Below are 15,495 nucleotides of genomic sequence, written 5' to 3'. Positions count from 1 at the left end.
CGCGAAGCTTCACCCCGCTCATTAAATTTGCCATACGAATACTTTCACACTTGTTAAACCAATTTTTGACGTATTCTTTAATGAATGGATACACAGCATCCAAACTCTAGCTGATTTCTCTCTCTACGACTTATCTTCCATAACATATGTAAGACATGAATATGTGGCTCTTATCTCTATTCTACATCTTATCTAAAATCCACATGCTTTAAAGTTTTAACAGTTTCAGTTATACGGAATATACTATGAGATAGTAAATTGATTTTGTAATACTCTTGGATCAGATGGCGTGGCTAAGAATTTACCGGATTTTTCGTCTATATATCACCGTTTTTTAAACAAATATGGTCATATCGTCCTTTAAATGTGGCACAGGATCATAATTTTCTTACAGGGAGCCACCGTGGTGCAATGGTTAGCATGCCCGCCTTGCATACACAAGGTCGTGGGTTCGATTCCTGTTTCGACCGAACACCAAAAAGTTTTTCAGCGGTGGATTATCCCACCTCAGTAATGCTGGTGACATTTCTGAGGGTTCAAAGCTTCTCTAAGTGGTTTTACTGCAATGTGGAACGCTGTTAAGACTCGGCTATAAAAAGGAGGTCCCTTGTCTTTGAGCTTGACATGGAATCGGGCAGCACTCAATGATAAGAGAGAAGTTCGCCAATGTGGTATCACAATGGACTGAATAGTCTAAGTGAACCTGATACATCGGGCTGCCACCTAACCTAACCTAACCTTCTTACAGTTTGTCACAGTCTTCGTTTTAATAATAGATTTGAAATAACATATGCATGCAGATTGAACATTGAATACTTATTATGTGCCCATCTCAAATTCAAGTGGTAATGCATTTCTTCATGGCATATAAGTAACAAACTTACTTACTACTAGGGCAAAAGAGCCAATAATGAAACATTGTTTTTTAAGAATATTTAACCCTTCGTTGCATGATTTAATTTGAGCAAGGATAAAATTTTTACAGTTAACACAAAGGGAAGTGAATGCAATTCCATACAGGCGGGACCGCTTGACAGGTCAACGTTTTTCGACTCCTGAAGAAGTGGTTGATGCGTTCAGAATGTTTGTTTTGGAGATACCTCAATCTGAGTTGCAAAAGTGTATAGATCTTAATGGTGAATATTTTGAAATCCAATAAAGCGCTTTTCGATTATAAATATTTCTTTTTGTTCACTTCTCTCGAAATATACAATTCAACCCTCGTAAAAGACAAAAAATAGCATCGTTCAAATGTGTTAGCCTGAAAATCATTGCTATCGTATATTTACAGCCTGTTTCAGTATGTCGATCGACTGAAATGTAAACAAAAACAACTGAATTTATAACCAAAAATCAGATGTTCTTATGCATTTTGGTCGATCGATAGAGCTCGTTCGGCATACAGAAACAGGCTGTTAGTCTTCCAGATGCTAGTGGTATGTATTGAATATACTGACTATATGGTCACAAATTATCCTGGGCAACATTACACAGTGGGTATTATTTCTTTGTAACAATCGATTTTAATAAATACTTTTCCATTAAATTGGAATTAAATACAATTTAATGCATTGTTAATGAATATAGCAATTGCAAAGCCAAAAAATAGTCGCCATTGTCTAGGTGGCAAAATTCCTGTCTCCTGGTGCCAAATTATCATGGGTAAAATTGGTACAATTATAGTTTTTTTTTAATGATTTTTTTTATTAAAAAAAAAAAAAAATATTGGACTTTTCAAAATGGAATATTTTAATAACACACAATAATATATTTATTTAGGTCAGTGTTCGCATCTAAATTCGTTTCCTTTCAGTTTCATTTAAATTGCATCGTAATGAATACGATTATTGGGCTGTTGAGACTTTTCCTTTTTGATTTCATTGAATGTAGAATACAAAATATTAAAGAATAGACTTTCCAAACCTAAAATTAAAGATTATTAATTGTAAATATTAGTACAAGTACTAACTATTGTGTATGCAAAACTATTATTTTATATTTTTTCATTTTACCAAGTACGGGTAAGTAATTTGCCAAAAATTCAATATGAGCAAATGGTAGAGTCACCAAATTGAAACCAATAAAAAAAATTGTACAAGCGATGGCAGCAAGAACACATATCATTAATGGCACTAATAATAGATGACGTCTCTGAAAATGTACAAATTTAAAAAAGAAAACAAATAAGATGGAAATTTTTATATTATAGATGGGATATTCAATTACCTTGCAAGCACCCAAAATAAGGAGAAGTGAGGCCACAACACCTGCTCCATATATGGCAAAATTAACAATATTGCGATTAATGTATTTGGTGCGACTAGTTTCTTCCACTATAAAAATATAAAGGGAATTAATTAATTAATTAATTAAAGGATTGTTGTATTTTATATTTTTATCTGTCTGCATATCCATTGGTCTTTTGAATTTATGCAGATTACAAGTGAAACCAATTTGTAAAGCTTTGAATGGTAGCACTGGATGCGTTGTCAAGAAAATCAGAATAATATAATGTCAAAAGTTATTAACCCAGAGGGAGGCGTAAGTGAGCAGTGTGAGAGATCATTTTTTGAGTGGTCCAATAATTAGACGTACGAGTAGTACATCTTATCCTTCTTCTGGTCGTCGAAGTGGAAACCCCGTGTCAGGCGGATGGAATTGTCTCAACTTTTTCTTTGTCTCCGGTTTCTACTACTTCATCCATACTGAAATTCTTCTTCGGAGTAAAATGGGCTAAAGGATGCGGTTGTTCTAATCAAAATTTGCTTTTAAACAATTTTTGAGGCATACTTCGATGAATGGATACACAGAATATAAACTGTCTTTGATGTCGCGGTACGATTTATCTTGTAAAAATAAGCCCTGAATATTTGACCAATATAGTTCTTTTCTCTGCTATTCTAGAATCCACATGCGTTAACATTTCGACAGTATCAGTTTACCGGATTTTTACTACACGGTAGTAAATTGCTTTTGCAATACTCTTGGTTAAGAAGGTAGACTAAGTACTTATCGGACCTTCCATGTATAAATGTATCATTATTTTTGTGGGATACAAGATTTAAATGGGCCACAAGATCATCCTTTTCTTATAATTTTTCATATTCTTCTTTTCAATAATACATTTGCAATAGGGTAGTAGATTGAACATTGAATACTTACTATGTTTCCATCTCAGATTCAACTGCAAATGCATTACTTCATTCCATATAAGTAGCAAGCTAACTACTATGGCAAAAGAGCCAATAATGACACATTGTTTTTTAAGAATATCTAAAGACATTTTTTTTTTCGAAAATGCTTCAAAACTCGTATTTTATTGAAATATTTACTAACCGATGTTAACCTCTGTACGAGAATGCAAATCCGGCACTGATTCTCCAAATTCATCACAAAAAATGTTTTGTTTGTCTTAATACGAGTATTGGAATATCATTACAAATTATCAGGAATTCATTGCATGTTCTTAGTATTTAAGGGCATAAAAGTCATAAAATTATTTTTCGTATATTTTGTATGAGACATTGATAAGAATTATATGAAATCCCAAATTTTTTGCTTATCATAACAGGCGATGCATTTTAAATTCGTTTAATATAAAATCAATTTTAAATAATAATAATAAAAAATGTTGAAAAAAGTAATAATGGGAGTGTAAAATGTAACAGCTAGTATTTTTCTTATAAAAATTATATGATATAGCTAGGATTCCAATTAACATTAAAATAGCCTGAGTGTTGACATAAATAAAATTTGATATACAGTTTATTTTTCTTTTTTGCTATTTTTATACCCACCACCATAGAATGGTGACGGGGGTATAATAAGTTTGTCATTCCGTTTGTAACGCATTGAAATATCGATTTCCGACTAAATAAAGTATATATATTCTTGATCAGGGAGAAATTCTAAGACGATATAAGCATATCCGTCTGTCCGTCTGTCTGTCTGTCTGTCTGTCTGTTGTAATCACTCTACAGTATTCAATAATGAAGCAATCGTGCTGAAATTTTGCACAAACTCGTCTTTTGTCTGCAGGCAGGTCAAGTTCGAAGATGGGCTATATCGGTCCAGGTTTTGATATAGTCCCCATATAAACCGACCTCCCGATTTGGGGTCTTGGGCTTATAGAAATCGTAGTTTTTATCCAATTCGCCTGAAATTCGAAATCTAGAGGTATTTTATGACCATAAAGAGGTGTGCCAAAAATGGTGAGTATCGGTCCAGGTTTTGGTATAGCCCCCATATAGACCGATCTCCCGATTTTACTTCTTGGGCTTATAGAAACTGCAGTTTTAATTCAATTTACCTGAAATTGGAAATATAGAGGTATTGTAGGACCACAAATACGTGTGCCAAAAATTGTGAGCATCGGTCCATATTTTGGTATAGCCCCCATATAAACCGATCTCCCGATTTTATTTCTTGGGCTTATAGAAACCGCAGTTTTAATTCAATTTACCTGAAATTAGAAATCTAGAGGTATTACAGGACCACAAATACGTGTGCCAAAAATTGTGAGGATCGGTCCATGTTTTGGAATGGTCCTCATATAAAACGACCTCCCGATTTGGGGTCTTGGGCTTATAGAAACCGCAGTTTTTATTCAATTTACCTGAAATTGGAAATCTAGAGGTATTACAGGACCACAAATACGTGTGCCAAAAATTGTGAGTATCGGTCCATGTTTTGGTAAGGTCCCCATATAAAACGACCTCCCGGTTTGGGGTCTTGGGCTTATAGAAACCGTAGTTTTTATCCAATTTGTCTGAAATTGGAAATCTAGAGGTATTTTAGGACCATAAAGAGGTGTGCCAAAAATAGTGAGTATTGGTCCATATTTTGGTATAGCCCCCATATAGACCGATTTCCCGATTTTACTTCTTGGGCTTCTAGAATCCGAAGTTTTTATCCTATTTGCCTGAAATTGGAAATCTAGAGGTATTTTCGGGTCATAAAGAGGTGTGCCGCAAACGGTGAGTATCGGTCAATATTTTAGTGTAGCCCCCATAGGAACGATCTCCCGATTTGACTCCTTGAGTTTCTAGAAACCATATTTTAGGCTCACAAAAACGTGTATCGGATTAAGTTTTTATCGGTCCATTTGGAAATGCCTCCATATAGACCGACTTCACTTCTCGAGGTAGAAGGCGCACTGATCATGAAAATTGCTTGAAACTCAATGTAAAATTTCCAGATTTTACTTCTACAGATTTAAGATTTCAAATCAAGACGTTATTTTATAATTTTCTTGCACACTTACAAGAGATGTTAATGATTCCTCTAAAACTCAAACAAAAATGGTTCTTATAAATCCAGAATCTGATATAGTCCTCATAAGTGAAATCTTTAAATTTATCTTCGGGAAGTGTCCTCAAGTCCTCAAGCCCTGAAATTTCAAAGGAAACCATAATATTTGGTTCATGGTGGTGGGTATTTAAGATTCGGCCCGGCCGAACTTAGTGCTGTATATACTTGTTGTATTTATTGTTGTATTTATTTGTTTTTCCAGTGTATGTTTCTATTATACAAAAACAAGTATATACGGCCGTAAGTTCGGCCAGGCCGAAACTTATGTACCCTCCACCATGGATAGCGTAGAAACTTCTACTGAAGCCGATGGCAAGGTATCTTAAAACTTCCTAACAACGTAATATATACCATATAGTCCATACGTGGTATATATTAAACTACAAAAGCGCCGATTAAATACGTATATAATTAAGTTTAAAGTTTCTATAGAAATAAAATTTTGACAACATTTTCTATAGAAGTAAAATTTTGACAACATTTTCTATAGAAATAAAATTTGGAAAACATTTTCTATAGAAATAAAATTTTGATAAAATTTTCTATAGAAATAAAATTTTGACAAAATTTTCTATAGAAATAACATTTTGGTAGATTATTTTTGGCTCGAGTGGCAACCATGATTATGAACCGATATGGACCAATTTTTGTGTGATCGGCTATATATAACTATAGACCGATATGGACCAATTTTGGCATGGTTATTAGCGGCCTTATACTAACACTACTTTGCAAATTTCAACCGGATCGGATGAATTTTGCTACTCCAAGAGGCTCCGGAGGACAAATCTGGGGATCGATTTATATGGGGGCAATATATAATTATGGACCAATATGGACCAATTCTTGCATGGCTGTTAGAGACCATATACTAGCACCACATACCAAATTTCAAACGGATCGGATGAATTTTGCTCCTCTAAGAGGCTCCGGAGGTCAAATCTGGGGATCGGTTTATATGGGAGCTATATATAATTATGGACCGATGTGGACCAATGTTTGCATGGTCATTAGAGACCATATACTAACACCATGTATCAAATTTCAACTGGATCGGATGAATTTTGCCCCTCTAAATGGCTCCGGAGGTCAAATCCGGGGATCGGTTTATATGGGGGCTATACATAATCATGGACCGATGTGGACCAATGTTTGCATGGTCATTAGAGACCATATACTAACACCATGTACCAAATTTCAGCCGGATCGGATGAAATTTGCTTCTCTTAGAGCAATCGCAAGCCAAATTTGGGGGTCCGTTTATATGGGGGCTATATGTAAAAGTGGACCGATATGGCCCATTTGCAATACCATCCGACCTACATCAATAACAACTACTTGTGCCAAGTTTCAAGTAGATAGCTTTTTTCGTTCGGAAGTTAGCGTGATTTCAACAGACGGACATGCTCAGATCGACTCAGAATTTCACCACGACCCAGAATATATACACTTTATGGGGTTTTAGAGCAATGTTTCGATATGTTACAAACGGAATGACAAAGTTAATATACCCCCATCCCATGGTGGAGGGTATAAAAATTAATTGAAAGTCAATTGAAAAATTAATTAATCCAATTAAAACATTAATTGATACTATTAATTTTTGTGATTGATTTTTGTTTCAATTAAACAATTTGTTGAATCAATTAAATTTTTAATTGAATATTTTAAAAAAATCAATTAAGACTTTCATTGGAAACATTTTCGTAAATTTTTTTTTTATGTGTAGCTATTTCGCGCACCTTCAATCGACTCATTAAAATCTGCCATGCGACCGACTACTTTGAAATTCGTTGAACCAATTTTTACGCATCCATTGAAAGATGGCTACATATCATCCAAACATTCTTTGATTTCGCTGCACGATTTACCGATTCTGTGACCGATATGCTCTAGAATCCACTTGCTTTTTAACAGAACCAGTTTATGGGAATGTCCTATGTGATAGTAAATTGTTTTTGAAATATTCCTGGATATACCGGCAAGCACTTATCGAATCTTCCACGTATATATGTATCACAAATTTAATCGTCCTCTAAATATATCACAAGGTCATTATTTTCTTACATTTTACCACCTCTGAAATAGGGTCGCAGCTTGAAAATTGAATACTTAATATGTGTCCATCTCAGATTCAACTGGTAATGCATTACTTCATTCCATATAAGTAGTAAGCTTACTACTATGGAAAAAGAGCCAATAATGATACATTGTTTTTTAAGAATATCTAAAGTCATTTTTTTGTGAAAATTAAAAAAAATCTATTTTCTAAAAATATGTTTTTAACCTATGCTAACGTTTATACGAGAATGCAAATTCGACACTAAAACTACAAATTCATCAAAAAATGCTTTATCTATTGGAATGTCGCTGCAAATTATAAGGAATTATTTTTTGTTCTTAATATTTTGGGGGCATATAAGTCACAACATTATTTCTTCAATTTTTGTATAAAATATGATGATAATAAGTATACGAAATTCCAAATTTTTTGTTCATCATAACAGATGATGGAGTTTAACAAAAAATAAAAAAAATATCAATAATTTCAAATCGCCGCTGGGATTTGAACCTGTTCCATTTGCATTTTTCACTTCCGTGAGATGGATTGCAAATTACGGTAATTTTTTTTATATTTATACCCTGCGCCACACTGTGGAACAGGGTATTATAAGTTAGTGCATATGTTTGTAACACCCAGAAGGAGACGAGATGGACACATGGTGTCTTTGGCAATAATGCTCAGGGTGGGTCCCTGAGTCGATATAACCATGTCCGTCTGTCCGTCCGTCCGTCCGTCCGTCCGTCTGTCTGTGAACACATTTTTGTGATCAAAGTCTAGGTCGCAATTTAAGTCCAATCGCCTTCAAATTTAGCACATGTTCCTAATTTGGGTCAGAATAGAACCCTATTGATTTTGGAAGAAATCGCTTCAGATTTAGATATAGCTCCCATATATATCTTTCGCCCGATATGGAGTAATATGGTCCTAAAAGCCAGAGTTTTGGCCCAATTTGGTTGAAATTTTGCACAGGAAGTAGATTTAGCATTGTAGCTATGCGTGCCATATTTGGTTGAAATCGATTCAGATTTAGATATAGCTCCCATATATATCTTTCGCCCGATATGGACTAATATGGTCCTAGAAGCCAGAGTTTTGGCCCAATTTGTTTGAAATTTTGCACTCGGAGTACAATTAGTAGTGCAGTTAAACATTTAAATCTGAAGCAATTTAAAGGAAACTTTGCAAAAGTTTATTTATGATTTATCGCTCGATATATATGTATTAGAAGTTTAGTAAAATTAGAGTCATTTTTACAACTTTTCGACTAAGCAGTGACGATTTAACACGGAAAATGTTGGTATTTTGACCATTTTTGTCGAAATCAGAAAAACATATATATGGGAGCTATATCTAAATCTGAACCGATTTCAATCAAATTTGGCACACATGACTATATTACTAATTGTACTCTTAGTGCAAAATTTCAACCAAATTGGGCCAAAACTCTGTCTTCTGGGGCCATATAAGTCCATATCGGGCGAAAAATATATATGGCAGCTTTATCTAAATCTGAACCGATTTCAATCAAATTTGGCACACATAACTTTACTACCAATTTTACTACTTGTGCAAAATTTCAAGCTAATCGGGATAAAACTCTGGCTTCTGGGTCCATTTAAGTCCATATCGGGCAAAAGATATATATGGGAGCTATATCTAAATCTGAATCGATTGCAACCAAATTTGGCACGCATAGCTACAATGCTAAATCTACTCCCTGTGCAAAATTTCAACCAAATTGGGCCAAAACTCTGGCTTTTAGGACCATATTAGTCCATATTAGTCTAAGTGTTATGTTTGTACAAAATTTCAAACAAATCGGTATAAAACTCTGGTTGCTGGGTCCATATTAGTGCATATCGGGCGAAAGATATATATGGGAGCTATATCTAAATCTGAACCGATTTCTTCCAAAATCAATAGGGTTCTATTCTGACCCAAATTAGGAACATGTGCCAAATTTGAAGGCGATTGGACTTAAATTGCGACCTAGACTTTGATCACAAAAATGTGTTCACAGACAGACGGACGGACAGACGGACATGGTTATATCGACTCAGGGACCCACCCTGAGCATTATTGCCAAAGACACCATATGTCTATCTCGTCTCCATCTGGGTGTTACAAACATATGCACTAACTTATAATACCCTGTTCCACAGTGTGGCGCAGGGTATAAAAATAAAAGCGTAACAAAAAATACTGATAAAAATAAAAAAGTGAAATTGGAGAAAAAAAAATTGTTTTTGGTTTTTAAAATTTCTTCATCCACAACTTCTAAAGCAATGCAAAGGATCCAAAAATGGAGTACTTCCTTCCAATGACAAGTCCATGTAAAATTTATTGGAGATGATCCAAGTTTGCACTACTTCCGAATCACAAAAATGGGGGATCCAAACAACTTTTTTTGTAAGCTCTTTTTTTGCGGGATATTTCCAAATTTTTTTTTTATGATGTCACTAGCATACAAGAATTCATCCCGGCAAAGAGTGAATGAATTTGAAACCAAATTTCTACTGAAAATATTAATAATTTAAAAATCACAATATTTGTTTTAAATCGAGGTTTTATTGTTTAGCGGATTCTAATAAGAGTCACACCTCCATTCAAAATGGAACTGGGTGATCGGTCTAAGAAAGTGCTGAATCATCATGCAGAGAAGGAATGTGATCTCCTCAAACATGTTTCAAGACCATAATGCTATTAACATGTTATTTTCTTGGAAATAACAAACAAATTTTATGTATAATAAAAATAATTATATGTAATTAAATATAATAATTTAATTGATTATAGGTATAATATACATTTTCTGACTTTGGTTTGATTATATTTATTAAATTGCAAATAATTTTGATATTAAATTTAATTTATTTATCATATATATATTTGTTCTACTTAACTACTCTAAAGAATTAAAGTACATTGCTTATCTTTTTATAACTATTCGGCCAACAAACTTCAAATCTTGTGATAGTTGTTGCGTTTCGCTTTCTGATCCTCAGATCTTTCGTTTTTTATTTTACAAAATTGACAGCAAAGAGTGTACAGTATCAAGATTTGAGCACCTAAAATATAGAAAATATGATTAAAATCATACATACAAATTTTGATGTCCAAAAAAAAAAATAATTCGTGACATACCAATAGTGGCCAAATATATTGCAAGAGTTTCCACACGAACCATGGGCAAATGATTGAAATTGCAAGCAAGAGCAAAGATATAGAGGGCAACCAAACCAAAGCCGCATATCATCCAAGGTGTCATTAACAGATGACGTCTCTGAAAAATGGAAATGTTATGTAATTTAATTTACATTTAAATTAAAAAAATAATAATTTTTTATTGTGAAATTTCGATTTATTCAAATACAGCTTACTTAAAGTGGTTTTAATTAAAATTAACTATCAAAGATGCAAAATCCTCAAAATAAGTTTAAGTGTTTATTTGAAGCTTTTTTAATTAAGGATTTTATTGAGGATTCAATATCTCATTTAATTCAAGGATTATTTCTTTTAATCTAACACGATTTTAATTACTTTGAATAAAATTTGTTTTATTTCAAAGGTATATGATGGACGGAAAATTTAAAGAATCATGTCCAAAGATTATAAACTTTATTTTTTAAAAATTATATTAATGCAATTTATCCTTAATATTGTGTTAAGTGCATGATACAATTTTGGTTGCATATTTTTTATATTTTTGACCCTATTTTTTCGGTGTATTATCATTTTTGTGATTGAAGAATTTTCACTTAAAATTTCTTTGGAGTAATTAGTTTCCTAATTGTATTAATTTTTTTTTTGTAAAAATATACTAAATTAAATTCATTTTAACTATTTAATTTTATTGTAAATTTAATTAATCCTTTTATTCAAAAAGTTTTATCATTATTATTTTATCATTATACATTATTGAAGTATTACTTACTTTATGAGCACCCCAAACTAGGAGTATAGAAAATAGAAGGAAAGTGGTATATATAGCTAAATTTCCATAGCGATCTTCCAAGTCTTCGGCTGAAATTATAAAAAAAAATATTTTATGTTTGTGGAGGACATTGAAATAAAATTTTGACAAAATTATATATAGAAATAAAATTTTGACAAAATTTTCTATAGAAATAAAATTTTGACAAAATTTTGTATAGACATAAAATTCTGACAAAATTTTCTATAGAAATAAAAGTTGGACAAAATTTTCTATAGAAATAAAATTTTGACAAAATTTTCTATAGAAATAAAATTTGAACAAAATTTTCTTTAGAAATAAAATTTTACAAAATTTTTTACAGAAATAAAATTTTCACAAAATGTTCTATAGAAATCAAATTTTGACAAAATTTTCTATAAAAATAAAATTTTGACAAAATTTTCTTTAGAAATAAATTTTTGACAAAATTTTCTACAGAAATAAAATTTTGACAAAATTTTCTAAGAAATAAAATTTTGACAAAATTTTCTATAGAAATAAAATTTTGACAAAATTTTCTACAGAAATAAAATTTGGACAAAATTTTCTATAGTAATAAAACTTTGACAAAATTTTCTATAGAAATAAAATTTTGACAAATTTTTCTATAAAAATATAATTTTGACGAAATTTTCTGTAGAAATAAAATTTTGACGTAATTTTCTGTAGAAATAAAAATTTGACAAAATTTTCTATAGAAATAAAATTGTGACAAAATTTTCTATAGAAATCAAATTTTGACAAAAGTTTCTATTGTGACAAAATTTTCTATAAAAATAAAATTTTAACAAAATTTTCTAAAAAAATAAAATTTTGACAAAATTTTCTAAGAAATAAAATTTTAACAAAATTTTCTATAAAAACAAAATTTTGACAAAATTTTCTAAAGAAATAAAATTTTGAAAAAATTTTCTATAGAAATAATTTTTTGACAAAAATTTTTATAGATATAACATTTTAACAAAATTTTCTACAGAAATAAAATTTTGACAAAATTTTCTATAGAAATAAAATTTTGACAAAATTTTCTATAGAAATAAAATTTTGACAAAATTTTCTATAGAAATAAAATGTTGACAAAATTTTTTAAAGAAATAAAATTTTCACAAAATATTCTATAGAAATCATATTTTGACAAAATTTTCAATAAAAATAAAATTTTGACAAAATTTTCTATAGAAATAAATTTGTGATAAAATTTGCTATAGAAATAAAATTTTGACAAAATTTTCTATAGAAATAAAATTTTGACAAAATTTTCTATAGAAATAAAATTTTCACCAATTTTTCTAAAAAAAAAATAAAATTGTGACAAATTTTCTATAGAAATAAAATTTTGACAAAATTTTCTATAGAAATAAAATTTTCACAAATTTTTCTAAAGAAATAAAATTGTGACAAATTTTCTATAGAAATAAAATTTTGACAAAATTTTCTTTAGAAATAAAATTTTGACAAAATTTTGACAAAATTTTCTATAGAAATAAAATTTTGACAAAATTTTCTATAGAAATAAAATTTTCACCAATTTTTCTAAAAAAAAATAAAATTGTGACAAATTTTCTATAGAAATAAAATTTTGACAAAATTTTCTATAGAAATAAAATTTTCACAAATTTTTCTAAAGAAATAAAATTGTCTAGAAATAAAATTTTGACAAAATTTTGACAAAATTTTCTATAGAAATAAAATTTTAACAAAATTTTTTTATAAAAATAAAATTTTGACAAAATTTTCTATAGAAATAAAATTATGACAAAATTTTCTATAGAAATAAAATTTTGACAAAATTTTCTATAAAAATAAAATTTTGACGAATTCTATAGAAATAAAATCTTGACAGAATTTTTTATAGAAATAAAATTGTGACAAAATATTCTACAGAAATCAAATTTGGACAAAATTTTCTATAGAAATGAAATGTTTACGAAATAAATTTTTGACATGCTAAAATGAAATTCCAAAAAGTGCAAGAGCTCACCGATGAAAAGCCATTCCAAATTAAGCAGGCTGTGAACAAACTAGCAAATTGATCGAGTTGACTTGCCAAAGAGGTCTGCCGACAATTTACACGTTCGATTAACCACTAGAACTCAAGCGCTCGTATTCATCGACAGTGGTGTCAAAATAAATGCCGTTTATTTTCAATTTTAGGATGAACTCAAATTTTGGAAATTTGAGTCCCTCCGTTAAAGTCGTATGTCTTTGAACTAAGACAAATTTCCTTTAAAGTAAAGAAACACATTTTTCGTTTAAAGAAATCTTATTTAAATTAATTGAAATATTGAATTTTTAGATTTAAGATGAAAACGCTTCAAATATAGACTAAGACTTATTTTGAGGATTTACCACATTTGGTTTAAAGTTTTTTATTGAATTAAGAAAACGTTTATTTTACTTTGAAGTATCCGTTTTTAAACTGACATCTGTTGTTACGTGAATAGGTTTTTGAAATACCGCGAACAGAGAATGAAAATTTGACAAATGGCCTAATTTGATTTTATTGATCCTAGATTTAAAGGCAGATAGATATGTCGCTAAAAAATGTATTTACCACATTTTAAAGAAGCCACATGGTTGGCTCGGAATCTATACTAATATCCTTAAGGGAAGATCAAAATCTTCGGATCCAAAAAAAACTGTTTTTGGGTGTATTTTTAGGAAAACATGGGACTGATACTTGTCCATTTGAAAATAACTTATTATAAGTTAATTGAAAAAAAGAAGAGTAAAAATTTTTTGAATTGCGATCAACAAATAAATGGATAGACTGACCCCCAGATTTACGTTTTTTTCACACTTGCATTATGGTTTTAGTCCCCGACACTGACAATGACAAAACAAAAACGTTGTCTCTCAATGATATGAATGAATTGTTCCCCTTTTCACTGTGGAGACGTTCACGGGGAATATACATACGTGTATGTAAATGAGGCTTTTGATAACATATTCTTCAATGCAAGCCGGTTCAATTTAAATACTGTATGCGAAAATTCATTATTCAATTAAAACGAATGACAATAGATTTTTTTATGATCAATATAAAGCATTTCCCATTCAATAAACATATGTAGGTCACTAAAATATGTTCCAAATGAATTTTCTTAAACGTAATTATGTATGAGTCATTGTTATTTACATGTTATGGAATATTTTCCCATATATTCTCTAGTTTATAATTGCGAAACAATTACTTACATTCTTTCCATTCCCAAATGTCCCATAAGTCGAGACTTTCCTTTAGAAGACATATACCACTTATAGCCGTAGAAAATGCCCCAATTATTACACTTTGTCGCGTTAGGATATCACCAGCCATTTTTTAAGTAATTTTCTATTAATTTTTCTTTGTTTTAAAAATTCTATGAAAACTTAAATATGTACTAGAAACCAGCTGTCACGATCGAATGAGTAAAAATAATCGACTGCCTCTGAGAATAGAATACTGGCAGTGCTTTATGGAGACCATTAGCAATAGTTTTGCTACACAAACAAAGTAGTTGGGGTTAAAGAAATTTATTTGAAAAAATAAAAATGTAATATAAATTAATTTGTATGTATTACAAGTTATAAAAAATATAGCAAATAGGTATTTGCAATGGCCTTTTTATTTCGTATACTCGTAGCTATAGGCTATCTTTTTTCTCTATATTTTTAGAGTAAAAACTCTTCATATTGAATATTCTATAATGATCTCAATTCGTTTTTACGCAGTGAAAATTTCTCTGGGTTATTTGTTGACATTTAGATAAGTTGTAGATGATTCTTGACTCTGCTAATGGCTTGTTTGTATTCTCACATTTGATTATGTATATTTTGTGGGCTATTTTCCTATTGTTCTAAAAGAGAAAAGAGCGTATATGAAATACAGTGCACAGCAGCCTATCTTACAATGAATAGCCACCCGCTATAAATGTACATCTGATAGAATAGAGAAAGAGTGTGTGAGAGCGAGAGTGGCCCTAGGTTACATATACTCGTACACATGTTTGTACATCTATTAAATATAGCACTAGCTGAATACATAAAATATTCAAATATCTTTCAATTGAGTGTAGTTTATTCAATGAGTTTTGTCGACAGAGGTATTAGAGTGTAACGAAAATATATTGAAATATTATTCAGTTTTGAATTCATGTCATCA

At 30.6% G+C, this 15,495-nt stretch overlaps 2 protein-coding genes and 1 long non-coding RNA gene across 3 annotated transcripts; 1 reads left to right on the top strand and 2 right to left on the bottom strand.

Moving 5' to 3' along the window:
* Positions 1-1,677: 1,677 nt before the first annotated feature.
* Positions 1,678-3,386, bottom strand: LOC142241012 (uncharacterized). The gene is made up of 4 exons (XM_075312756.1): positions 3,163-3,386; positions 2,227-2,333; positions 2,013-2,151; positions 1,678-1,923 (listed from the first exon to the last, which is right to left on the bottom strand). Exons 1-4 carry the CDS (start codon positions 3,281-3,283, stop codon positions 1,820-1,822), a joined length of 471 nt encoding a protein of 156 aa, XP_075168871.1. The 5' UTR covers positions 3,284-3,386; the 3' UTR covers positions 1,678-1,819.
* On the top strand, positions 2,442-3,291 carry LOC142241013 (uncharacterized). The gene is made up of 2 exons (XR_012723458.1): positions 2,442-2,835; positions 2,905-3,291. It is a non-coding gene; the product is annotated as an uncharacterized LOC142241013 (long non-coding RNA).
* A 6,537-nt stretch (positions 3,387-9,923) lies between the features above and the next one.
* On the bottom strand, positions 9,924-14,795 carry LOC142240140 (uncharacterized). Its single transcript, XM_075311849.1, has 4 exons — positions 14,550-14,795; positions 11,310-11,398; positions 10,520-10,658; positions 9,924-10,443 (listed from the first exon to the last, which is right to left on the bottom strand). The coding sequence occupies exons 1-4, from the start codon at positions 14,668-14,670 to the stop codon at positions 10,337-10,339; spliced, it is 456 nt and encodes a 151-aa protein (XP_075167964.1). The 5' UTR covers positions 14,671-14,795; the 3' UTR covers positions 9,924-10,336.
* Between the last annotated feature and the right edge of the window lie 700 nt (positions 14,796-15,495).

This window comes from Haematobia irritans, chromosome 5 (genome assembly GCF_050003625.1).
Source record: "Haematobia irritans isolate KBUSLIRL chromosome 5, ASM5000362v1, whole genome shotgun sequence".
Classification (NCBI taxonomy): Eukaryota; Metazoa; Arthropoda; class Insecta; order Diptera; family Muscidae; genus Haematobia; species Haematobia irritans.
The sequence above is the reverse complement of the archived record's forward strand: the minus strand, read 5'-3'. Positions and strand labels throughout refer to the sequence as shown.

Excerpts from the sequence above, each read along its gene's own strand:
- LOC142241012 (XM_075312756.1), bottom strand. The coding sequence starts at position 3,283 with ATGTCTTTAGATATTCTTAAAAAACAATGTGTCATTATTGGCTCTTTT. Across the intron at positions 2,334-3,162 it reads GAATCTGAGATGGAAACATA|TGGAAGAAACTAGTCGCACC; the intron begins GTAAGTATTCAA and ends ATATTTTTATAG. Across the intron at positions 1,924-2,012 it reads AAATTACTTACCCGTACTTG|GTTTGGAAAGTCTATTCTTT; the intron begins GTAAAATGAAAA and ends CTTTAATTTTAG.
- LOC142240140 (XM_075311849.1), bottom strand. The coding sequence starts at position 14,670 with ATGGCTGGTGATATCCTAACGCGACAAAGTGTAATAATTGGGGCATTT. Across the intron at positions 11,399-14,549 it reads CATTTGGGAATGGAAAGAAT|CCGAAGACTTGGAAGATCGC; the intron begins GTAAGTAATTGT and ends TTATAATTTCAG. Across the intron at positions 10,444-10,519 it reads AATATATTTGGCCACTATTG|GTGCTCAAATCTTGATACTG; the intron begins GTATGTCACGAA and ends TCTATATTTTAG.